This window comes from Muntiacus reevesi, chromosome 21, assembly GCF_963930625.1.
Source record: "Muntiacus reevesi chromosome 21, mMunRee1.1, whole genome shotgun sequence".
Taxonomy (NCBI): domain Eukaryota; kingdom Metazoa; phylum Chordata; class Mammalia; order Artiodactyla; family Cervidae; genus Muntiacus; species Muntiacus reevesi.
The window spans coordinates 11,730,418-11,757,540 of NC_089269.1; the positions used below are offsets into that span (position 1 = coordinate 11,730,418).

The 27,123-nt window shown below is 42.9% G+C and overlaps 1 protein-coding gene across 6 annotated transcripts in view; it reads right to left on the bottom strand.

The window, feature by feature from the left end:
• Nucleotides 1–7,170: 7,170 nt before the first annotated feature.
• The window catches only part of COL8A1 (collagen type VIII alpha 1 chain), a 159,928-nt gene continuing 139,975 nt past the window's right edge, over nucleotides 7,171–27,123 (bottom strand). For 2 of the 6 annotated variants that reach the window (XM_065913568.1, XM_065913570.1), the window contains 3 exons: nucleotides 17,974–18,122; nucleotides 14,755–15,085; nucleotides 7,171–11,825 (listed from right to left, as the gene is read on the bottom strand). In XM_065913568.1, coding sequence (XP_065769640.1) covers nucleotides 9,913–11,825; nucleotides 14,755–15,085; nucleotides 17,974–17,988 — 2,259 coding nt within the window. In that variant the 5' untranslated portion in view covers nucleotides 17,989–18,122 and the 3' untranslated portion in view covers nucleotides 7,171–9,912. The remainder of the gene's footprint in view (nucleotides 11,826–14,754; nucleotides 15,086–17,973; nucleotides 18,123–27,123) is intronic. The other 4 variants (XM_065913572.1, XM_065913573.1, XM_065913569.1 and 1 more) reach the window with 3 other exon arrangements.

Sequence of the window (27,123 nt, forward strand, 5' to 3'; positions counted from 1 at the left end):
GGTTGTAATTTACATGAACAGGTGACAAAGATCTCTGTGTCTTGTATTCCTTACTCATGCCTATTGCTTCGTGAGGTGTTCCCTGTGACCAGCTGTTGATAATGGTGGAAATATTCACAAGTGATTCAGACCTGATATGTTATTAGAGCTGAAAATGGACTGCTCCTGCACTGCAGCCCCACGAGGGAGGGGTCCTGAAGGATAGTAGTGAGGCGAATCCTTCCAGTAGGCAGAACCTCAAGGTGTACATTTAGTTATCTCCTTTGAATGGGGAGGGAGAGAGCATGAGCTCAGGATAAATTGAGCCCTGAGCAATAGTGGATTGTGTGGTTGAGTGGGCCAGGGGCCTAGAAGATACAATGTTTGAAGTTCAATAGCAAGGAGATCTGGGAAGAGACATGTGCAGGGAACCGGGTAGTGGGCAGAAGTGTGTGCATCTTTGCGTCCCACGTCAGGGTCCACTGGTGAGCATCCGCTGCGGATGAGTCACTAAATATCCAGGAAGACAAACTGCCGGTTATATTTAACGAAGAAGGCCACCAGTGCTTCCCATCCCACATACTCTTCTTACAATGTGACCTTGATGCGCTTTCCATTGAGTAGCGGGGTTTAGTTCCCTCTCTGTGAATCTGGACAAGCATTTGGGCTTCGCAGGTGGGTCAGTGGTAAAGAATCCACCTGCCAATGCCCAGTACATGGGTTCCATCCCTGGGCTGGGACTATCCCCTGGAGAAGAGAATGGCAACCCACTGCAGTATTCTTGCTTGGAGAATTTCATGGACAGAGAAGCCTGGTGGGCTACATACAGTCCATGGGGTCGCAAAAGGGTTGGATATGACTTAGTGACTAAACAACAGCGGAACAACTGATAGAATATGGTAGGAAAGCTATTCTGTGACTTCTGAAGCTGAATCTTGAAAAATCCCATGCATTTCCACCTGGTTCCCTTAAAATAGGAGCTCGGAATCCAGGTGTAATACAGTGAGAAAGCCGCACAGAGAAACCACATGAAGAAAACATATGTAAATATTGTGGCCCACTGCTCAGCTGAGATCCCTGTGGACCGCCAGGTAGACCTGTAAATGAAGATGCTTTCAGATGATTACAGGCCCCAGTTGTTGATTTCCCTCCAGCTGTAGCCCCAGACATGGAGCAGAAACAAACCATCCCTACTCTTGTCCTCAGAAGTGAATTATAGACCCACTTTTCTCATGTAAGGAAAAAAACCTGCTTGTGGAACTGTTGTTTCTCCTCTGGCCACAAGAGGGAGACCTTGTTCCTTGGGAAACCTGTAAGTTGCAGAACCCATGCTTGCTTCCAATCTCTTATGGCCTGCAGGGAACCCTACTTAGAGTTGCAATGAATTTTCCATCTTTTTCCCCACAGGGCCTGGTGAAGTCAAGTGGCTAAAGTAAAACTTACAGTTAAAAAGAGTGCGTATCTTGAATATGTATGAGCCCTAAAGATCCCCTCATTTAGAAGAAACACAGGCTCTTTAACTTCACCTTTGGAACCAGAAAATTGCCATGGAGACTGCATGTTTAGGCTTGAAAAAGAAACAATTCTAGTTTGCCCTTTGGAGTCATTGGGTGAAAGTGGACTGTCAGCCTCTGGCTGCTGGTCTTAAGCTCCCTAAAGGTCACATCCACTGAAGTGGAGCAAATGCAGTAGGTATCTGCAGAACTTCCCTGGCAGAGGCTGGGGCTTCTGCTTGTGGTTTCTGGACCGCCACTATACTACTGCCAAGACTCCTACCCTTTTGGTGAACACTGTGGTGAACTTTGGTAAAGGAGGCTGCTGGAGGTCATATTAACAGATGTTTTCCCTCTAGGTTTTTTTTTTTTTTTTTTTAGATTATTTTTAGATCCATTGTAAAATATACATCACATAAAATTTACCATGTTAACTACTTTTGAGTGTACAGTTCAGTGGCATTTGATATATACACATCGTAGTGCAACCATCACCACCATCCATGTCCAGAAGTCCTTTCATCTTGCAAAACAAACTCTACACCCACTAAGCAATAATTCCTCATCCCTTTCTCCCCCCAGCACAAAATCACCCTTCTGCTCTCTGTCTCTGGATTTGACTTCTCTATGTGTCTCATGAGTGGAATCATACTGTTTTTGTCCTTTTGTTATTCACTCATTTCTGTTAGCATAATGCCCCCCAGGATCATCCATGAGGTAACATGTATCAGAATTTCCTTCTTTTGTGAAGTCTAAATAATATTCCACTATATGTATATACCACATTTTGTTTGTCCACTGACCCCTCAGAGAACATTGAGGTTGCTTTTACCTTTTAGATATTGTGAATAATGTTGCTATGAATTGGAGCATGCCAAATAACTCTTTGTGTCCCTGCTTTCAGATCTTTGGGGTATCTACTCAGAACTGGAAATGTTCGGTCACACACTAATTCTGGTTTTCATTTTTCGAGGGTCCTCCATAGTGTTTTCCACAGCCGCTGCCCAACTTTACTTTCCCATAAGCAGTGCACAGGACTTCCAGTTTCTCCATATTCTCACCAACACTTGTTATTTTTGGTATTGTTTTGTGTTGTTTCCTAGTAGCCGTCCTAATAGGTGTGAGATAGTCCCTTTAGTTTTTAAAGCCAGCTGCCCTCATATCTCTTAAGGGAGAAGGATGTCACCATGACGCCTGTCAATAGATAGTCTTTGGGTAGCTGGCTGTCTCTGTTGTCTCTGCTAAGGACAGTAACTAAGAAATAACTGAGGTCATCACTCTCTCTCTGGGGGCAAGCTAATATTCTAAGCCCTCACTGGCAGGGTTTGCTTCTTAGGTGGCTGAGAACTTTTCTGTCGTGCCTTTAGGCAATATGGTGTAACAGCTCAGAGCGTGGACTCTGGAGCCAAATGCATGGGTTAAAGTTTTGGCATTGCCTTTTATCAGATCTCGGACAAGTTACCTTGCCTCGGTTTCTTCCCCTGTAACATGGAGCTAATAACAGAGTCATTATAAGGAGTAACTAAGTTAATACATAGACACTTAAAGCATTCTGATCCCTGGTTGTCACTCAGTAAATAGTGGCGGTCGTTACCCCTCTGTAACGCACCATAATACCAGCCACAGCTTCATCCAGCCTCCCAAGTGTCGAAGATAGTTACTGTTACCACCTACTGTTTTATAAGTGCAAAAGCTGAAGTTTAGAGACCTTCAAGATATCACAGCCGGTGGAGGAACTGAGCTTGGTTCTCTGAGCCTGGCCCCAGGACCCTCTCCTAACACGTTCTGTGTTGGTGACTCTGATTTTGGCAGAACAAATGACAAAGAGAGCTTTGTCCTTGTGAGGAAAGGCAGCTCTCACCAGCAGGCAGTTGGAGCCTCGTAAGCATTCCATCAACTTCCCCTTTGTGTCTGTCACCCACGAATGAAGAGCAGATGGTAACGTTGCTCCCAGCCACTCACTTGTCAGATGAGCACCGACTGGGCCATGCTCGTTATAGAATTAATTTGTAGGTCTTGGTGGTTTTTAACGAAGCATGTGAATTGGAGGTCTCCGCGAGAATCATCAAATTTAATTTAGAAGTGCCTTTGAATCTAATAGTCCATTTTTACTTGCATTAAGATAGCAAAAAGAAAAAACCTCTGAAAAGGTTCTGGATGGCTTGAAGGAAAAATCAATTAGATGGTTCTGTGTTTCAGTAACATAAATGAGAAACTTCTGAGTAATTTGTTAAAATGGGATAATATGCCCCACTTTTAAAATTCAAATTCTAGTGCACTTATCTCTAGGAATTAGCGAAAAATAATTTTCTAATAATAAAAATCATTAACAAGTATTTGACATCGTAAAGATTAGCTTACTTGAGAATAAAATTGATCCTGATACAAGTATTGGTTTTGAAGATGAAAGCATCAGAAATCCCGTGTAACTCTTTGCCAGAAGAAGGATAACTGTAAGGCTATTCCATAGATATTTTTCTTGTTTGTAATATGGAATGAGTAAGATATTTACATTTTAGAGTCACAAGGACCATTAAAAAGAAAAAATTTTCTGAAATATAGTAAAACATGATTAATTTGCACTCTTTCTTGGCCCTGTGTATTTGGAATTCATTGTAATTCCATGTGGGTTGGGATGACATTTCCCTTTGCTGTATCTATGATGAAAGGATTTGTCAAATACAGTCCTGCAATGAGTAAGGGAGATTTTAAAGCAGTTTTATCATTTTTGTCTGCAAATGGTGCCACTGACTTTGAGTAAGTCTTTTCTCTCCCTCTTATTACCACAGGCCACTAGGTCTCTCTCCAGGCTCATGACTCCACCCTTTATCTCCTCAGCAAATACATGTTTGGAGCACAGACAGATCCCACAAGTCTGTGTATAAACCAAGCATCTCTTCTTTCCCTGCCTAGAGCAGGCTTCCCTGCAAGACTGCCTGTTTCTATCAGGGGAACCATCTCCAAGTGTATCAGTGAGAGGAAACCATCTTGGAGTCAAACTTCCATCTCCCTCATAAGGTCTTTCTGGGATTGTCCTCAGGTTCAGTTCAGTCTATCAACTGCCTCTTCAGTTTCCAGTTCTTCTTCATTCCATTTCCTAGCCCTTGAGATAGCTCCATGGTTATGCAGTCCTTACACCCTGACACTGACCTGACAGTTACTCTCACTTTTGAAACTTGGTTAGGCTCCCTCAACCTCAAACCATCATCCCATTCCTGGATTAAAGCTGTTCTGACCTATTCAGTGGTTTTGATACCTGTATCATAGCTTCTCCATAGAATTATCGAAGTAGCTTTTCTAAAATGCTTATGTTCATACCATTTTTTTCTGCTTAAGGACCTACAATGTCTTATTGAATATTAGATAAAATATAAATGTATCTTCCCTATATGTAAAGCCCTGCATCCTGTGATTCTACTTTGGTTATTAAATATTTCCTTTATTAGTTTTTTGAGTAATTCTGCTGGTCTAGTTAGGCCATTTCCTTTATCTCTGCTCTTTCCCCCACCCCCCTGCCCTTCCTGACTCTCTCTCTCTCTCACACACACACACACACACAATACCAGCTTCCTCTTCTATTAGAGGAAGAGAGGTTATTCTTCTTGGGATGCCCTATGCTCCATTTATCCAAATTCTATCAAATTAAAGATGATTTATTTAAAAGTCACCTTCTCAAAAAAAAAAAAAAAAAACTACCTGAGATTAGATTTCATCTCACATTAGGCTTCTAAATAATCTTGGGACATATAATCTTCTGTATAGTCTTGGAGCTGGATTCAGTCACACCTCACATCAAGTTTAGCACCACCTCCCACAGCAGCCCTGAGAGGTTCTTTATTCCTCCAAGCTGGCGCTGGACCAGCACTCTGTCATGAGCTGTGGATGAAACAATGAGGTGCCTGCTCTCAAGAAGCGTCCACTCTCTCAGTAGGGGACACGGACAGTTCAGTGGCCAAGCAGGAAAAGTGAAGCGACAGAAGATGGTATAGGCAAGGTCGGAAGGAGAGGTGATGCCTGTGTGTGTCCCGAGGGCTGAAGAGGATTTACCCCTCACCAGGGGTAAATCAGAGAAGCAGACAGGCCAGAGAAGCATTCCCAGGAACAGAGCAGCGTGAAATGGCCTGCCTTTTTCTGAACTTCGCTGGCACGTATCCATTAGGTCAGCTGTATACCACCTGTGTTTGCAGAACACCTGGAAATCAACTTGTGTAACAAACCCTGATACCCTCTAAACAGATGATACTTTTTAAACGAATGGTCATGTTTTCTGTTCTTTATGTACCCCTCACATTGCCTGGTAATATCCGGTGCAAAGTAGGGGCTACTCTGTGTTGTAACATAAGGGATACAGTAGACACATAGTAAGTAATAATGGATTTGCCCAGCTTGTCCAGCATTCTGAATCCCAGCCATTTATCCCTTCCTGCCTCTGTCTCCTGTATCTGTCCTTCCATTGCCTTTTGTGACCAGCACTGTTTGCATAAGAGATAACTGATGTGTGTCATGGAAGCGCCTTTAGCCATGGGAGGAGATAGAGCTGACTGGGCCACGTGGGAATGGAAACTATTGTCTTGAGCTTTCAGGTTGAAGGGTTTAAACAAGGAAGTTAACCAGCCACAGAGTGGTGCTCCATAGTTGCTTATTGAATGATCCCTTTATAATAAGTTATGTGATAAGTTATGATCATTCGGAGCTTGATAAGTCATCGCGAAAGAATTCTTTCCTTATCAGTGATGCTTATTAAGACCCTTAGATTCTTGAAACAGATCTGCTTCCCATCTGAAGCTTCACCCACCACTATCTCCCTTCAAAATTTTTGGCTCTGGTGTGGCAAACTGTAGCAGAATTTAGTACTTACAGATTAGTTTTGTGTGGGAGAGGGGTGGGGAGAAAAGAAATTTGTGGCAGTTTTTTCTGTTAGGATGGGTGTGACAGATGCAGCAGCTAATTGTCCCCCACTCTCAGTTATACTTTCTTCTGTATTAATAGAACCTGTGATTTTTAGTTGGATTTATTTGGTTGCCCTAAATAAACACTCCATTTCCCACACTCCCTTGCAGCTGGTTGTGGCAATGTGACTAAATTCAGAGCATGGGATGTGGGTGGGTGATTTCAGCAGCCCTTCAGGTGAGTTCTTTAGGAAGGAAGCATGCTCTCCCCTTCCTGACTTGTCCTCCTTCCCTCGGACTGGAGCAGGCCTGTAGCAGCTTGCTCTCCTGGCCCCTGGAGACAAGGCCCACACCCTCGGGGTGGAAGAGCAACGCGACAGAAGGAGCCTGGGGCCCCGACTGCGGCGACCACGGCCACCCCAGCCTGCTTACACTTGCAGCTGCTCTGTCACAGAGAAAGAATTGTCCCCATTAAACCAGGATCGGGGCTTCCCTAGTGACTCAGACAGTAAATGATCTGCCTGCAATGCAGAAGACCCGTTCAACTCCTGGGTCGCAAAGATCCCCTGGAGGAGGGAATGGCAACCCTCTCCAGTATTCTTACCTGGAGAAGTCCATGGACAGAGGAGCCTGGCAGGCTATCGTCCATGGGGTCACAAAAAGTCAGACACAACTGAGCGACTAACACTTTCACTTTCAAGCTAGGATTATGGTAGGTCTCTGTTTCAGCAGCTAATTAACACATTAGGGGATAAACAGTTACGAAGTTCAGACAGTGTCAGCTGAGTGATATGAACAAGAGGAGAAACAAACTTTTAAAGGTATTTAATAAGACTCTTTTTTTCAAATCAGTACAAAATTTTAAATACAAAAATGATTTGTTATTGACATGTCTCAAATCTATCATGGAAACTCAAGAAAAGTTACCAGTCTGTTCACCATTCATGGTTACCTGTAAAATATTTTGAGGACAGTCACCCACTGCAGACATTCTTCTCCCCTGTGGGATGTTACCCTGCATTCAAACTCTGTATTGAAATAACAATGTTGTCAGTTTGGTCCATTTCACATGGAAAAGTTCTAGTTAATTTTGAATTACTAGGAATTGTAGCACTGTCCCTAAACTTTAGCACATGCGCTTATTTCATCTGCTTGTACACTCAGAGGGTTAACATGATGTGTAACGCTCCGAAGGGAAACACGGATACATAGATAATTACTTAAAACTCTTTTTTAAATTAAATGGAGTAATTCATTTAGCTCTGAGATTAGCACCATTGTATAATAGAATACACAGTATCTGGCATAGATTTTGCTCCTCTCCTATCTAAAAGTTAGAAGCATATGCCTGATAATACACAAACACACACACACACACACACACACACACAGACGCAATTGAGTAACAACCAATAAATAAGTTGGAAGGTATTTGAAAAGTGAAATTTGGTTTTGACTAAAGAGGTACTTCCTCTCTTTGTGGAAATAAAAAGCCCATACATGTACAGATAAATACAGTTTTATAAACGAGCTGAGCTGACTTGCTTCCGAGCCATTTCCATGCAGCTCTTCGGCAGATGGAACCCAAGTGGACCCAAGCGGCAAGCAGCACCCTCACGACCAAGCCCAAAGATGCTTGGTCACATGGGTGCTGTCTGCTTTGAAAATGAAGGTTGAGTGGGATATGTTTCTGATGGAAAAGTTTGTCACATGTTTAGCCATGAGTAAGAAACCACGTGATAATGAACGCATTTCTCATTCTAACGAACTGAGAACAAATGGTGCTTCTATACCACATAAGGAAAAGAGGGAAAAGACAGATATTAGGCTGAGAAGAACATTCTCGATGGTTAAAGTGATTCCGATTTCACGTAGACACAATTCCATGTGTGTTTATACCGTATTTATTTGTGTATTTTCCCATCTGTACCTATCACCTTGTTTCCTCGCTCTTAATTTTGAGGAGGAGATACAAGACGTCACCACCACAGCCCCACATTACTCCCCCCAGTGGCTTATAGTGTCAGCAGCGTGCTCATAGCCAACTTGAAATGCTCTGTCTGTGTTTTGAGAGCAGATTTTAATGTGCAAAGCAATTCGTATGTAACTAAGTGAAAACCTGGAAAAATATTTATTTTTCTCTTTAAAATTGTGTTGATTCTTGTCCTTGTGGGGAGACATAAAAAGCATGTGCTATCATTGCCCTTCGACATTCCACATGGCTCTTTCACAAGTTGCTTCCTGCATTTTTGATACTTATAGCAGGAAGTAACATCCATTTGTTCATTTAAGACTTCAGAAATTATTTTTTCAGAAAAATTTATTTTCCTATATAATCCTGAAACTCCCCTTTCTTTCCCCAAGTAAAGGATAGCTTAGATTTAGGGAATTCACTCTGGAACCTCAGGTGACACACGGATTTGTATGTATACTACACGGGGAAATTTCATTGACATTCAATAGCTACTAAAAAGTACTGATATCCCGTTCATGGATGAAACCTCATTGTAGTTATGTGTGTGTGTAGCCAGAGGAAGGGGATTATTATACGCATGTAAACACAGTTAAGAACTGCTATTGATAATGAACTTTCCACAAAACTGGAAAGTTCGGCGGGGAGAGGGTTATTTTTTTTTTCTTATGACTTCTAGGTGTTCATATTAGTTGATTCATAGTGTCAATTACATGGAGACAAGAAGAAAGAAAAAAAATCACAGGAAAGGAAAATACAAGCAAATACATTTGTTCCTTGAGGAACAAATGAGTTACTTTCCGCTCATGTCTCCCAGCTGGTTTGTTAGCTTCTTGTGGGGCACTCACTGTCTTAAGCCCCGCAAAAATGTGTCATCCAAAAAAAAAAAAAAAAGAAAAATGTGTCATCCAGTGCTCGGCACAGAGAAGGCATGAGTAAATACACTACAGTTGTTCTTCCAGGGACACTAGACATACAGTTCTGAGTAGAGCTCTTGTAAAAGACACAGCCTCCAACAGGGGAGAAATATCCTGTGGACTAAAGCCTACCCTGGTTCTTCGTCCCCGTCTCACTGGGGAAGAGCACTGCAGGACACCCCCACATCCCAGGGCAAAATATCTGCACAAATACAGAGGAAATTATGCAAGTAAATACGGTATGTAATTGTTATCACTGACATTTCTTTAAGCCATATTTATAAATATTTTAAAGTAAACAATATGAGTGAGTGACTTTCATTACCTATGATGCTCTTTCATACTGAAATACTTCGATCTGAATTAAGCAGGTTATCATGGAAGCACATAACATAAGCAGCTAATACAATTCCAGTGGGTACAACAGGAGTGTCAGTACTTGATACATAAAATCTATCCCATCATTTTCAATCACAGGCTGCCGTGCAGAGCACTAAGCATGCATCTTAGTTTTTATTTGTACATGTCGGTTCAAATTTTCACTTAAATATAACTTTCCAACTATATAAATGTTTCGAAGCAATTATGTTTCTCATTTGGACTTTTGGGGGTGCATCATTTTCTTTTCTTCTATTAAATCTCTCTCTTTCCTTTTTTCTTTTTTACATGGGATACAATAAATATCCTGAAAAAGAGGAGTGGACGTACTGCCCCGCGTACAGCCCGGCGGCCTGTTCAGAGGGCATCTGCAGGAAGACGCGGTCTCCCGGCCGGAGCAGGAGCACCGCGCTGCCGGACGCCTGGTCCAGGAAGCCCTTCTTGTACTCGTCGTAGGTGTACATCACGGGCTCGTTGTTCTTGAACAGAGCAACCCACACGTTGCCCCCCTTGCAGTGAACGTGGTATACGAAGTAGTAGACCCCGGGGACCTCGCAGGTGAAGATGCCCGTCTGCGGGTTGTAGTTCTGCCTGCCGTTATAGAGCAGTTTGTCGAACTTCACCGGGGCCCCCACGGGCGGGAAAGGCGCCGTCAGCTCGGCGGTGAACGCGGGCATCTCGTAGGCCGGCCCTCCTCCGTTCTTGGCTTTCTTAGCCCCGTAGGCGTGCGGGGGTTTCGCTCCGTCGATGCCCAGCCCCATATCTGGCAGGTACTCTCCATGGGGTGGTGGTGTCGGGGGCATCACAGCTGGGGGCCCTGGGGGTCCCGGAGGGCCTGGGGGTCCCGGAAGGCCAGGCTGGCCTTGGGGACCCAGGGCACCAGGCTTCCCCGGGGGGCCATGAAGTCCTGCTACTCCAGGCTTCCCTACTCCAGGGAACCCCGGGGGCCCTGGGAGACCGGGTTCTCCTTTGGGGCCGGGAATTCCAGGTGGTCCAATGGGGCCACTCGGGCCTGCAATCCCTGGGATGCCTGGGGGGCCCTGCAAACCCTGGTCCCCTGGGATTCCTGGCTCTCCCTTTGGTCCAAGCAGCCCTGGGGCGCCCGGTAGCCCTGGCAAGCCTTTGAGCCCAGCCTCCCCCTTGGGCCCTATGGGACCTGGCAAGCCCCTCATGCCAGGGGGCCCCACTTCGCCCAGGAAACCTGGCTTTCCTGGGAAGCCTTGAAGACCTGGCTCACCCTTTGGTCCTGGGGGCCCCTGTGGCCCCACAACCCCACCTTCTCCTTTGGGTCCAGGAAAACCGATAGCACCTGGAGGACCCATAGGACCTGGGATTCCAGGCAGGCCTGGCTCTCCTGGGGGACCCCCCAATCCAGGAGCGCCTACTGGGCCTTTCTCCCCCCTTGGTCCCAGAGGCCCAGGAAGACCCCCGACACCCCTGTCACCTTTGGGTCCAGGGAAGCCTGGTTTCCCGACCCCTGGGAGGCCTGGGGGTCCGGGCAGCCCTGGCAGGCCTTGCTCCCCTTTACCACCTGGAAATCCTGGCTGTCCGGGGATCCCGTCCTGGCCCGGTTTGCCAATTCCAGGTATCCCAGGAGGTCCTTGAACCCCTGGGACCCCGATAGGGCCTTGTGGCCCAGGTTCGCCTGGAGGGCCTGGCTTTCCCAGGGGGCCCTGGGGCCCAGGGAAGCCTGTCACCCCTGGTTTACCTACTCCTGGAAGTCCTACAGGGCCAGGAGGGCCGTGCATCCCTGGAGGACCCTTCAGGCCTGGCAGACCCGGCATCCCGAAGCCCTTCTCTCCTTTAGGACCCTGAAGGCCTGGGGGGCCTGGTGGTCCTTTGGGTCCTCTCTCACCTTTGGCACCTGGTTGCCCTGGTAACCCTGGCCCACCTGGCTTCCCAATGCCAGGAAGTCCGTGAGGCCCTGGAGGCCCTTGCGGTCCGGGGATCCCCATGGGTCCGATCTCCCCTTTGGGTCCGATCTCACCTTTGGCCCCAGGCATTCCCATGGCTCCTGGCTTTCCTGGCATTCCGGGCATACCTGGCTTTCCAATTCCTGGATACCCCTGCGGCCCCGGTTTTCCTTTGACTCCAGGTATCCCCTGACCTGGTAAACCAGGGGGCCCAGGTGGTCCTCTTGGGCCAGGCTCTCCACGGGGACCTTGCTCCCCTCGCAGACTGGCTAGTGGTATTTCTACTGGGAGAAGGGAGAGAGAAAGAGGAGGGCACAAGGACAGAGCGGGGAGAGAGAGAGAGAGAGATTAACACTGGTCATCCTTCACTGCATTTCAATCATTATTTAGTTCTAACACTTTGGCCCGTTAATTATCAAGAGAAAAGATGAGGAGTAATATGTTCATATTCCAGGACTGTATGACCTGTATTTAATGGACAGTTAAGCTGTTAGTTTCTTTGTCACATTTGAGATACTGTTTTGAAAACTGATATCTGCGGCTGCTTTTATCAGTGTTCAGTTCAGTTCAGTTCAGTTGCTCAGTCGTGTCCGACTCTTTGTGACCCCATGAATCGCAGCACGCCAGGCCTCCCTGTCAATCACCAACTCCCAGAGTTCACTCAAACTCATGTCCATCAAGTCAGTGATGCCATTCAGCCATCTCATCCTCTGTCGTCCCCTTCTCCTCCTGCCCCCAATCCCTCCCAGCATCAGGTTAGGTTAAGTAAAAAAGCTAACAAGTGAGGAAGAAATATTTTTCCCAGTACAAACTTGGAAATATTATGGTGTGTTCACTATAAAGAGTTCAAAGAAAGATAAAGAAAAATCAAAGTTGTGTGTAAGCTCAACTACTCAGAGATAATTGCTTGACATTTATGTGTATTTCTATCTCATGTGTTCTAGATATACATATAAATGTATCTATGTGTACATAAATGTGTGTGTGTGTACTTTAAACAATGTTGGGGCCATTTTAATTTTTTCTCTTTTATCCCTACTTGTATTTTTCTATGTCCTTGAGTTTTAAATGTAATAATGTATGGTAAAATAATGTTTTCTCTTGTGCTGAAGTATAGTATGATGTAGGATGATAGTCATTATGATGTGGACACAGGGAAGAATAGAAGCATTTTATTTTGTATGTGGTTTAATGACATCTTAAAACATCTGTGTTCTGGAGTCAAATTGATTTATTTAATTTCTTTAATATGCTATAGGATTTCCTAAGCCTCAGATATGTCTTTAATTTAATAAGCTATTTCTCACTTGCAAATTTGGTTTCGAAACGGGAGAAATGAATTAGGTATGTTAGGATGATAAGCAGTACAGATAAGGGACCGAGCTGGGATCAGCAGCAAGAAGCTTTCTGGCCTTGAAATGAGATCTTGACTGGGTTACTTAAGCCATCGGCATCTTTGCTTGCTTGTCTGTATGGCAAGTGTGATACACCTGCACTGCAAGCTTGGATAATAGATGTGAAAGGCATTATGCTTTCTCAAATTGTTATCAGAATACAAAGCACATGCTGTTACACTGACCTAAGCTATGCCTTGCAGAGAAACAAAACTCTGGATCTCCCGTGCTCCTGGGAGTAAGGAATAACATCAAGAAAGGAAATTCATGGCCCCAAAGTCTTATTTTTAACCATTAGTTGCATCTTAATCCTGCTGTTGTATTTTTCACTGACCTACTGGCAGGGAACAAAATAGAACCACAGAACTCATATGTTTTTCTAAATTCCTCAGTTGCAATCTGGTACCCATCTGCATAAGTACGGGAAGTTTCAAAATCCAGGCCGGCCATTCGAGAAAGGAAGGAAAACAAATGACTGAGTAATCCCCCAAGTGGAATAGCAGCTCCCAAAGAGAAGAAAATATAGCTCCTGAAAGAAGGAAACACTTCTGTGGTGCTAATAGACCTTGCTATGTGTGATGAAGGTGTGCCATTTCCAAGCAGGGGCTGGGTAGCTCCTGTATCGAGGAGCGTCCTGGGCGGGTCATGTCACATTCCTCAGGGGCCCCCAGTGCCGGCCCCGCCTGGAGTTCACTCTGTCCTTAGTTAGGCTTTGTCGAATGACCAGCTGTAGCAACTCAGAGTTCTTAGGCGCCTTTAGCATTTATTCAGTACTTACCTTATGTCATCAACTCTCTCAATAATCCTACTTTGCAAGTGAAGAAAAGTGGCTTCAGAGAGGTTGAATGACGAGGCTTCTCTCCTTTCTGGCCTCTGGGCACCCAGGCCTACTGGCTCCAAGCCCCCCAGTTCCCCGCAAGTAGAGCTCCTTTCTGCGGGGACCATTGGGAAGGGTGTTCATTCCTCAAAGGGAATTGCTACTCAGAGTGCAGTTCCTTTGCTGTGAGTGTGAGGTTTCCTAGGCTTCTTATAAACCACCTGAGTGTTTAAGAAAATGTCTCTTGGGAATTCCCTTGGGGGCCAGTGGTTAAAACTCAGCACTTTCACTGCCGAGGGCCCTGGGTTCAATCCCTGGTCGGGGGACTAAGATCCCATAAGCTGTGCGGTGCGGCCAAAAAAGAAAAAGAGAATGTCTCTCACAGTGATAGGTATTTAGCAGGTGTTGAATAACTAATGAATATGCCTAGAAAGTAATGGAGAGATTTTCAGGTATCATCCCTAGACGCTGTCTGTGCTCTTCAGGCTCCTTCTGTTGATTATTGATTGACATGTGTAGCAGCTTCCTTTGAGCTGTCTTAAGAGCACATTTATCTGGCATCTAGTTACATATTTTCTTTTTTAACACCACAGGTTCTTACCACATTTCTCTCCTAGTTCTGAAGACTGACATCATACATATATATAATTTTTTTCAGTGCTTTATCCCTCAGTGTTTAGCTGAGAGCCTGACACTGGAAGAGATGCTCATTAGTTGCGGTGTGTTTGAATAAAGAAATAATGAATCAGGGAATGAACTATCTGTTATTAAATCCATCTTGTGCCATTTGATGCTGTTGAATTAAAGCACAACATAAAATGGTAACTTTGTCTTTAAGAGTTGAACTTTTTCAAGGATAGTGTTTAAAACACAGTAGGCATTTAATGAAAGTCAGACATACAGGCTGAAATAAAAACACCCAAAATTGAGTTCTCGCCACCCCCACCTCATTCGTGGGGTTTGGGGAGGCTGCTATTTCACAGCAGTTCCGAAGCGTGTTACCTTTGCCTTTCTTGGGCGCCGCTTCCTTGCCCATCCTCGGTGCCGGCTGAACTTCCTTCCTATATTGGGGTAGGTGTGGATACTCTTTGCCATACTGCATGTGGGGCAGCTCCTTGCCCACGTTCAGGCCATCTTTGCCCAAAGGCATGTGAGGTACTTGCTGGCCCAGGGGCTGGTATTGCGGAATTTGCGGTGGGATCTGCGCGGGAATTTGAGGTGGCAGCGGCTTGATTCCATAGTAGGCACCAGCATGGATGAGCCGGACGGAGCCCACGGAAAGGGTGAGCAGGACTCCCAGCAGCTGCAGAGGGGAATGTGGCCCAGCCATCACCTGTGGGGAAGACACGCACCCAGATGGTGAAAACCGGCCGGCCAGGTGACCAGAGCTTACTTGAGAAAGAAAAGGAAGCCTATGTAGTCTTTATCAGCAGAGCCTCATGAGTGGAAGACAAATGAAAGGGGAAATGTCACCTTTCAATAGAAAAGAGACAAAACCCAGGGAAGAGTAGGATCTACCAAGTGAAGGCAATTGGTGAGACTGTAGTCTATGCGCGGGGACTTCCCTGAGTCCGCCTCCCAATGCAGGACACATGGGTTCGATCCCTGGTCCGGGAAGATGCCCTGGAGAAGGGAATGACAACACGTTCCAGTCTTCTTGCCTGGAAAATTCCATGGACAGAGCAGCCTGGAGGGCTACAGTCCATGGGGTTGCAAAAGAGTCGCACAACTCAGTGACCAAACAAAAACAGGCTATGGGGAGCCTGCTAGCTGTCTCTGAACATGACCTCAGCCTTCTTCCACAGTATTGGCACCTCTGACTCTAAGCTGGAGCGAAGCAAGCCTAGACCGAAGATGTTTCAATTAGATGTGGCCACGTGACAAAGTTGTGGCCTATTGGGTGTAGGTGTAATGGGCACAGCTTCCAAAAAGGCTGTAAAGGGGGAGTGGACATGTCTAGGGCTATAGAGTGAAAACTGTGCATCGAGGAAGGCAGAGCAAAAAGCTTGAAGAAATCTCGGCCTTGGTTGAACTTGGTGGGGTTATAAGCATGTGTAAAGGTTAAAGAGCAAACAAGGACAATGAAAACCAAAGACATCTTCTGAATTGGAAAGAAGGTACTTCATGTGACAGCCCCGAATGTCATTAAATAACAACAACAAAAATTGCTGTTATAATTACATACACACAAGGATACCATTTCTTTCTTCTAATTATGTACTGTGAAGTCATTTGTTTAGAATTCAGTTAATTGGACCTGGAGATCACTGAAGTTTCTCTTTGTACTATTATGAAATAAAGGAGTTTTCAAAGCAAATTTGTTGCATAAATGAAAGATGTTTAAACAACTCACAAGGATAAACTGTTTTTAAGCCTTTTAACAGCACCCTTTGAAAGTTAGTAATTAATAGAATAAATATAAGTGGGGCTTATCTGTTTATTAAAAACAGCTTGAGAAGACATCTGTTTGGAGACGCCCAGGGCTGAAGATGGAACAGCCCAGGGAACTGCAGTTCTCACGAATTCCCACTAGAGGGCAAGTGTGGTGCACACCGAGGTCAGCTCAATTACTCCCAGATCTAAAACCACACACAAAGCTTTGTTCTCACATCTTGTTAAAGGGCTTACCAAAGTAGAGTGTTGTGGTAATGCTGTGGAGAGACAGACAGACAGACACGGGGAGGAGGGGTGGTGGGCTGGAGGAGAAGTGGCAAATTTCTCACAATGTTTAATGTAAATGTCTTCTGGAAAACTTTGAGTAAACTTGTGTCTACGAATTTTAATTTCCATTCTCCTGAGAGTTTGTTTTCTTTGTTTCTGCCTTACTTAATCCTGGATCTTTTCCACTTCTCAGAAAATGTGCGTTGACAATGCAACATCTTATTCAAGTGTAATGCTGAGAGTGTGAACAGGCTATAGAACTGACTAATAAAAAGCACCTAAGAAAATAGTTAATAAGCAGCTTTACCATTAAATTCATTGCATTACAATTTTTTAAAAAATATACTAATCATTTCTTCCCCTTCGGGGAGGAAAAAATGAAGAAATATCTGTCAGCAAAAAGATTTATAAAACTTTCTCCATTTCATAAATCAGAATAGTATTTAGGAACTATTTGTTTCAAGTATACTATAGATGGGAGAAGACAGAAAACTGGTATTTTATGTCCTTATGAGAACAATTAATTGTTATAAACCATTTGGAAAGAGTCACAAAATTAATATTGATTTATACTCGGTAATAGTCAAATTTATTTTAGATGAAGAAAGAACATCTGTTCTAAGTACTCAACAATGGCTTATTGAGTACTTACCAGACACAGTGAGATACCTGTCCATGGATTACAAGGATAACGATAATATGGTCAATAGGTCCTGCCATCAAGAAACTTATACTGTTTTAGTAGGAGTGACAGATGTGTAACCTATTAATGAGTAGCAAAGGATATCAGGAAAAAGTAAATTTTCCTCTCACTTTTGTTCTTTAGTGTCTAAAATCCCTTCCCTTTGAAGTAACATTTTCCTTTGTATTTTCCGAGAGATAATCTATGAAGATGCGCATTTAATATGCACCCATTTAAGACAAACTACACTTATTCTACACACCACTCTTTCTTACTATTTTCATGCAGAAGACCGTAAATTCATTGTAGTTCTGTGTATCTGAACAGATCCCTTCAGCTTCTTCTTTGGTTAAAAATGAGAGTCAGTTGTTCTCTAAGCCCCATCTGATTCTAGCATTCGGTGTCTCAGGCAGTCATCAGGGATTTGACAGTGGTAATCCATACTAGAAATAGCATGGTAATATCTGATGATGTGTATGTACCTGGGACTTAATTCTACCTTTGGTGGTTGATGAGTTTCATTATTCAACCCTAAGCTTGTCCTTTGTAATAAGTTAGCAGGCCTGGCCCTTCACCTGTCCTTCAATTCAGTGGATGTGTTGGATTTACTCAATCAGCTTCAAACCAGGACGGCCTAGTGAAACACCGGAGCATTGGAAAGGGGCGAATTCCTAGAAGAAGGCCAGTTGAGTATCAAAGGCCCACTGGAATTCTGCTCGACTGTGATTATTTCCTCTCACAGACTTGGCCTGTTTCTCCTGAAAACCACCCCTTTCGGTCTGCCATCTGCCATTGCTCTGGATCTTTATTTAAATAAACTCTGCTCAGTTGTAGCGCGAATATTTACATAGGGGCCCTGGTTAGAATTTAGCACTTGCCTTATCCTTGCTCATTTCCCTCTTGTCCCTGAGGATGTTTTTGGTGGCCAAAGTGTTGCGGAGGTTCTCCCCAAATCACTCAGAAGAACATCAGGCTTCTGTAACGCTGTACAGACTCCTGGTGGGAAGAAGGAGCCTCAGAATTCCTGCTGGTGAGAAACGGTGGTACTGGGTTTTCTTGCCTCTTCCCCACCCCTCCCCAAGGATGTAGAATGCAATCCTGTGAGTCCTATTTGATGTTCTCTTGGATTTCTATTTGGAAACTGATAGTGGTATGTGTGTGCACGTGAACATGAACATTCATACCGTGTGTGGACACGGGATTTTTGCCAGCCAGGCAGACTTAGTGATGGGTGTCATGTCATACATTGAAGAAGCAGCCAAAAGACTAGGAGCTGAGGTGTAGCTCTGCCATTCTGCGTGTTCATGTTTCTGCAAGTCCCTTATCTTCACTGCACCTCGGTTTCCCTGCCTGTAAAACAGAAATTATGATCTCCGCCTCTCCCACAGCACTGTTGAAGGGCACACATGATAATATGAATTCTTTGTAGGCCGAATAGCACTACGATTCACATTTATTATTAATGGAGTGTGACCAAAGAGACAAATCCAAACCAACTGAAACGTCAAAAGACTTTCAAAGAAAGATGCTAGCCAAAGTAAATGTGAGGTTAACTGCAGTAATGATAAACCTAACATGAAGAAAACAATAATGGCCATTAAAATGTACTTGTTAAAAATGGGAAAACAGAACAGCTGAACCAAGACAGTTATTCATTCTGGGGTGGGAGTTGCCAGTCCTAACATTCTGAACAGCCCTAAATGCTTCCCTGTATTTGGACTGGGCTGCTGCAGAGAGTTTCAGTTTCCTCATGTGAAATCTGCAATGTAAATAACAGAATAGTGTGATCTGTATTATTTTAGACGCTCTTCGGCATTTTCTTAGTACGTTGATCCTCATGAGATTATGGCTTGCTGTCCGAAAGAATGTGTTAAGTATTTAAGCCTTCAAGTTCAGTTCAGTCGCTCAGTCGTGTCTGACTCTTTGCGACCCCCCCAGGCTGCAGCATGCCAGGCCTCCCTGCCCATCACCAACTCCCAGAGCTTGCTCAAACTCATGTTCATCAAGTGGGTGATGCCATCCAACCATCTCATCAGTCCTTGTGCTAAATCCAACTCTGCCTTTCCCATGGAGAGCATCCTCTTTCCCAGCATGTCTGTATGTGTATATATGCATGTCCATGTCGTCTGTGGTGCAGACAAGCCTTCTCTCATTCTGCCCCTTCTGTGCCCCCAAATCACCCTATCACACAGGGTTTGTAGTTTCTCAGGCCTTCAGATTCGCACCTAAAACAGGGGAAAGTCAAGCAGCACCCTAGTCCTCCAGTATTCAGCAGGATTGTTTAGAAAATTCTCTCACGGTTGATTACACTTCTCGGGGCACTTCATTCACTGGATATGGATATTTATGAGACAGCTACTAATCATTACAAACTGCTTGGAGATTGAAGAAAGAGAAGTGAATCAGGTAAGTCCCTGATCTCATGAACTCACAGTCTAGCCTTGGGAGACATGTAATTAACAAGTTAAACATAAATTTTGTAATCTCAGATTTGGGGGCTTCCCTGGTGGCTCAGTGGCGAAGAATCAGCCTACATTGCAGGAGATGTGGGTTCGATCCCTGGGTCAGGAAGATCCCTTGGAAGAGGAAATGGCACCCCACTCCAGTATTCTTGCCCGGAAAATCCCATGGACAGAGGAACCTGGTGGGCTACAGGCCATGGGGTCGCAAAGAGACATGACTGAGCAACTAAACAACCCAAACACCTCAGACTTAAATGCTGTGAAGAAAACAAAGATGGGGAAAGTGCGTGGGAATGCCTTGGGGAGGCAGATGCTGTTTTGGAAGGGTGATGGGGAAGACATCTCTGAGGAAGTAAGTTTTCGATAGAGGTGTGAGGATTGAAAGCTTTATTTATCTCTCTTTAAACACAATACTGGAAAAAAAAAAAAGAGTCCTATTAGTTACAAGACATAGCTATATTAGTTCCAAGGTAGTTTTATACAACATCCATTAATGTAAACCCCTGTTTCAAAACTCTGTTCCTCATCTATGTCAGTCCTCATTTTGACCTCTTTATTGAGGGTATCCTGTTCTCTTTAGAGGATTCTTATTCTATTTTTCTTGTTTTGCTGTGCCAGGGCTTAGCTGCAGCACTGGGGATCTCTGTTCTTCACTGCAGCATGTGGAGTCTTTAGCTGCAGCTCACGAACTGTTTTAGTTGCGGCATGTGGGATCTATTTCCCTGAGCAGGGATCGAACCCGAGCTCCCTGAGCTGGGAGCACCAAGTCCTAGCCACTGGACCACCAGCATCCTTATTCTTTTTAAACCCCTCTCCAGATTTCAGCCCAACTGTATTGGTTTGCTGGGGACAAAGGACCCCAGACCGAGTGACTCAGACAACAGAAATGTATTTCCTCACAATGCTGGAGGCCAGAAGTCCAAGATAAACGTATTGGTAGGGTGAGTTTCTCCTGAGGCGTCTCTCCTTGGCTTGTAGATGACTGTCTACTCCCTGTGTCTTCACCTGGCCTTTCCTCTATGTGTCTGTGGCTTAATCTCCTCTTCATATAAGGGCACCAGTCATGAGATTAGGGGCCACCCGTTTGGCCTCATTTTAACTTAATTTCCTCTTAAAGACCCTATCTCCAAAGGCAGTTATGTTCTGAAGTATGGGAAATTAAGACTTCAGTATGTTCCGCTTCTTTCAGGGGAACACAACTCAGCCCATAACACGTATAATTCCTCTAGCCGGCTCAATGCCTACCTCTTCTGTAAAGTCTTCCCTGCCTACCTCCTCAGACATCATTATTCTGCTAGCACTGTTGAAAGTTTAACAAAAAGCTAAATGCAGTCCCAATCAACGTTATGCTTTTTTCTACTTGTTCCCACAAGACCTCAATATGATCGTGTTTCCTGAGAACAAGGAAAATGTGTGATATTCTTTGACTTCCTCAATATTTATCGACAAACCCTTACAATAAAAACTTGCAGTGTCGATAGGGGCTTTAGAAAAATACCGAATTCAGCCTGACTCCCAGTTTGGAATCCTTCCTACAACAGTTGTTGACAGAAGTCTTGCATATTTCCTACTTGAATATTAATTTGATGGAAATATTCCTAAGGCAGCTGACTACCTTCTTGTGCAGCTTTTTTTTCTTTTTTTTTTTTTTTTTGCTATTTTTATTATCTGAGCAGCTTGTAGGGGAGACCCACCTTTTTTGATTCATAACTGGCAGTGCACAGGTAGCTTACTTTTAGTGAGGGGTGGAGAAGGCTGAAAGAAATGTATCCCCAAATTGGCTAAGGCAAAAGATAGATGGTCACATGATCTTTTATTGCCATGCCAATAAACCCACCTTAGGGTCATCAAACTAGGGATATGTAACTTGTTGCACAATTTATTAGTATTACAAGACATTAACCACTCTATATGTTGATTAAACCCACTCCGGTTATGGTTTTATTGCCCTTAAGAATATTAACCAGTATTCTAATGCTAATTTTGTAAAATTTAACATTATCTCAGCATACTTTTTATCTGCTCATTACAATGAAAAATGCAGAGTTTTAATATTATATTTCAAATTGACTTTGTCATTATTTAAACCTTGACATGTTCATGTACAAATGAATATTGTGTTTTTAACATTTTGAGTATTATGCTTTGATGGGGACACAAATTAAACAAAAACACAAATGTATGGGATGTTGGATGATATGGAGGAAAACAAAAGGGCGGTACGGATGTTGAGATGATGAGCTCTGAAATCCACTTTACTGTAGAAATTGAGCCTTCTGCACTTGGATGGGCTGGCACCTGGGTTTTAAAGAAACAAACAATACTAATAGAGGGTACAGAGAGTTGGCCTGGTTGGGAAATCTGGAGGAGATTGTGATTGCTGCATGATAAAGAGAGGAAAGAAGATCTCCAGGGGAGGAAGAGTCAAGAAAGGAAAACATAATTTCAATTGAGCTCTTCTTGTTTATAATAGGATACCTATTATAAAATCCCTCCTCCATGTCCTCAGAGATGAAGAAACTCTTCTTCTGTCTTTTTTTTAAAAAAACTTTAAATTTTGTATTGGGGTATAGCTGTGTTTTGTCTTTTCATACTGTTCATGGGGTTCTCAAACCAGTCCATCCTAAAGGAAATCAGTCCTGACTATTCATTGGAAGGACTGATGCTGAAGCTGCAACTTCAGTACTTTGGCCACCTGATGCGAAAAACTGACTCACGGGAAAAGACCCTGGGGCTGGGAAAGATTGAAGGCGGGAGGAGAAGGGGACGACAGAGGATGAGATGGTTGGGTGGCATCACTGACTTAATGGACATGAGTCTGAGTAAACTCTGGGAGTTGGTGATGGACAGGGAAGCCTGGCGTGCTGCAGTCCACAGGGTTGCAAAGAGTCAGACACGACTGAGTAACTGAACTGAACTGAAACGATAGCTGTATTAACAACTTATGTACTACATTGTATTATGTATTAACATTGTGGTATCGACAAATGTTTTGATAGCTTTAGGTGAGTGGTGAAGGAACCAGCCCATACATATACGTTCTCCCCCTGAATTCACCTCCCATCCAGGCTGCCACATAGCACTGAGCAGGGATCCATGCAAGAGGTACTTCTTGGTTATTTGTTTTAAATAGAGCAGTATTACATGCTCATCCCAAACTCCCGAACTCTCCCTTTCTTCATCCTTTCCCCCAGCAACCATAAGTTCATTCTCTAAGTCTGTGAGTCTCTTTTTGAAACTCTTATTGTTCTGATGACACCTTCAGAAAACCTAATTCTTTGGGGGATGCATTTTTGAGGGTAGGTAGACAAACAGTTCAGAACTGCTCCGTATTAGCACTGGGCAAAATCAGTGACTATATTTGAGAAAACCAGAACTGCAGAATGGTTGGGGGAAGAAAAAAAAAAAAAACATCGAAGTTATAATAATATTAGCTATGTGTTTAAGCACTTACTTTATGCCAGCACCATGAACATATTTCAGATACAAATCACTAATCTTTCATCCATTTACTCGGCTTTTTTTAATGCTAAGCTCTTTCATATGGTATCTCCCCATCCTGTATTCATATACTAATAGTTGATTATTTTACTGAAATTCGAGACTATTACATTCCAAGTTAGAAAGTTTAAATTCTTACTTGAAAAGAGACATCATGTGATATCACTTATGTGTGAAAACTAAAAAGTGATATAAATAAGCTTATTTACAAGACAGAAATAGACTCAGGCAGAAAACAAAGTTATGTTTACCAAAGGGGAAGAAGGGGAGGGGATAAATTAGGAGTTTGGAATTAAAATATATACACAACTATATATACAGTAGATAACCAAGAAGGAACTACTGTATGGTACAGGGAGCTATACTAAATATCTTATCACAACCTAAAAAGGCAGGGAATCTGAAAAAGAATATATTATATATATATATAAATTATATATAAACATATAAATTATAGACATAAATTTGAATCACTTTGCTATACACCTAAAACTAACACCACATTGTAAATTAACTATATTTCAATAAAATTTTTAAAAAGTATTTCTTATTTGATTATTGTTAGGAGCCTCATCAATATATTAAATAACCAGGTACAGATCTAACTATATTTCCATGTTTTTCCATCTTGTCCTCCAAATTCCAAGGCTGCCTTTTTCATTGAAATAAAGAGTTTCCCTGTTATATAGTATAAGATCCTGGACTAGATCCCTTACTTTTTGCTTTCTGGACTAGGGACACAAGCTTGGGAGGTATTAATGATGGCAAGGTGAATATGCTGAGATGGAACCCAAAGAAACTAAACCATCAGATTTTAGTCTATCAATCCAGTAAAGGCAGTGGGCAGAAAATCCAATAAGCATTCATTAGTTTTAGTCAATCTGCCCAATTATACCTCTTAGGACTGATATATATATGTAAAATTGAGCTTGAATATGTGCCTCACTGATGAATCCTGAATCTGCTATAGTTAAGAGGAGCCAACAACCCCACCTACCAGCCGTAAGCAGAGCATGACCTCTCGGGACTTACAGAACTTGAGATGTCAATTAGGTTGTGTCCTCTGCCCTAGAAACGGGCCACCCACATAACCCCTCTGAAACGGATGGCCAACCACCACATTCCACAAGTCCTCCAGAAGAGATTTCACAACCTCCCCAAGTAACCAACTGCAGGCTTCACAGACCTGCATTTCCTAACATCTAATCTGAATCTTACTTGCTGAACTTTAAACTCATTTCCTCTTTTGTATTCTCAAAGGAGGTGGGAAACATCTGGAGAAAATTTTTCTTAAAATAATAGCTCACATACTTGAAGTCTGCAATTAACTCCTTTTGTTTCTCTAACTGAGATCATGTCAGCTGCCAAAGAGTTTCTAAAACTCTTGAGAGAACCCCTAAAAGGGAAGTGCTAAAGCAGAATCCTGTCTTGTTTTGTTTAGCTTTTCTTCCCATAATATGAAGACATCATCGTTTATGGTACCTAAATGCTGGTACTGACCTAAGCAAGTCACCCCTAAGTGGGCATCCGTTTCCTCATTTGCAGAACAGGGACACTGGCTAGATGATCTCAAGGTCGCCTCTAGCCCTAAAATGCCAGGGTAGCTGTGAACCTGAATAACAAATCCACACTTCATGGACAAATGCTTTCACGAAGGTGCATCATGCTTAAGCGTTTGCAATGTCATCTCACACATCTTTTTAGTATTTTACTCTCCTCATCTTCTTACAGGTGGAGATGGAGCAAGAAGAGTTTGAACAGCCCCCTGCAAGTATCTCTCTAATGAAATAAGCTATACCTGACAAGAAACCAAAGAAAGAACCTCAATAAGAAATAACATTTACAGACAAAACAGTGATTTATAACTTTTTAATACCATATTCAAAGATTTGCTAAAAATGGAAGCTTAATGAGAAATCTTTAAAAAGTGGCTATAAATGAAAAAACCTTTTTACAATATATAGGCTCAAAATGTCCCCCAGAGTCATTCAGCAAGGATTGATGTATGCCTCCTGTCATAGGAATGACAAATGAATACAAACTATGCATCTCAGGAAGGAGAAGTAGGCAGTGAACAAGTATGACATAGAAAAATGGAGGATCCAAAATTTAGAGGCAGATCTTTAGTAGACAAAGATGAGAGCTTCCTAAGAATAAAGCCTTCGCCTTTCCATGAGCCTGGGAAAGTGTAGCAAGGCAAATTCCTCCCTGGTGTGACCCAAGGAGGGCTGGAAAGAACTCTACCGTTCACACAAGCATCTTTCTGCCTTCTCTGCACTACTATGGTTTGTGTAAATGACACAATGTAAAATAATGTGTTTTCAGGCCATTGCAAGGGAGAGACATGTGTGAGGAAGTCTTTTCTGACCTAATATTGAGCTGGACATTGTGAAAATATTTATCTTGAGCAAATAACTATAATAATGTATTTTGTAAAATATAAATATCACATACACAGAAGTACAAAGTTCCAGTTATGAGGTAAATAAGTACACATGATAAATGCAATTAACACTGCTGAACGTTATGTGTGAAAGTCATTAGGTAAGTACATCCTAAGAGTTCTGATCTTCTAATCCTTTTAGGATTAGGAAAATTAGAGGATCTTCTAATCCTTTTAGGATTAGGAAAATTTTTGTTTTTGTTTTCTTTTGTATCTTTATGAGATGATGAATGTTCACTCAGCCTCTGGGGAAATCATTTCATGATGTATGTAAATCAAATCATTGTGCCCTATACCTTAAACTTATACAGTACTGTGTGTCAATTATATCTCAGTAAAATTAGAAGGAAAAAAATGTAAATTTCATGGAACATTTGTTCACTGCAGACACTTTCATTTCATCCTGAACTCTTGTATAGACCAATGGGATTACAAATGAATTTTAACCAAACAAAATTCAGCAATGTCCTTGTCATATGCATAGCTAAAATTTGGTATTTGTGGTAGAAGTTGTTCTTTATAAATAACATGAATGAGTTGAATAAAGTAAAGTGAAAAAAAATTATACTCATTCCCAAAATATCTAAGGCTACAGAGGCTAGAAAGTTTAAACCAAATTTGGTAAAGAGACAAAGGCACATAACTTATTTCCTGAATGACCTTTATCCAGGTCTTGAACTTGTAGAAGTTGGGGTCCTAGGGTAGCCTCTAGATGTAGGTCCTAGGGTAACCTCTGGGTGTGGGTCCTAGGGTAGCCTCTAGATGTAGGTCTTGGAGTAGCCTCTAGATGTGGGAGGGAGTGATTGGGAGGAGGAGATGGCTTGTCTTTAGACTCCAACTTTTTCTGAGGAAGCCTGCCATATTAGAAGCTCTCGCCTTATCTACTTTTCTGTAGTTCTGCATATTCTAGGTGCTTCACCATTGCTCAGCATCTTACTCGAGAAAAGTAGAGAGATTAGGTGACACTCAAATGAGGTGGCTCTGGTCAAGGTTTTGAAAACTGAGCAAGTTGAAATATAAAGTCCAGCAGGGTCAGTTCCCAGCCAACACGGGCTCTCCCTGGAAGCAGGGGGCAAGGAGTGATTTGCCACGTGGATGCTGCTCCCAGTACTTTCCTAGGACGGTGGCAACGAAGGACTGAAAATTACAGAAGGGTCTCCTGTCTCTGCCCCATTCTGCTTGGCACTTAGTATTTACTCTATCAGCATATCCAGAAGATGAAGCAAGCAAGCCAGTCTCCCATGCTCACGTTTTCTTTTTATTAGCCAGCCATTATGGAAGTAGACTGTTTATTTTTTTATAGGAAACTGTGAAACAAACAAAAATTGCCTCGACTGAGCAACAATCCTAGCCTTTCCTATCTTTCATAATACTAAAATATTTATTAATGAAATTACTATATGGGTACATAGGCGTCTTCGTGGATTGAAAGACAAGAGATAGAGGACGTGAGGCTGCCAATTAACATTCCCCACCACCACCACTTTTGAACTAGTGATTTAGGGGATTCTGTTGTTGAAGTCTTATTTGGCTAAAATTACTTTGAGTCACATAACCTTGAATGACTTGATGTTAAAAGTTAAGCTCTAGAGTTTCTATCACACATGGGCAAAACATTAAAT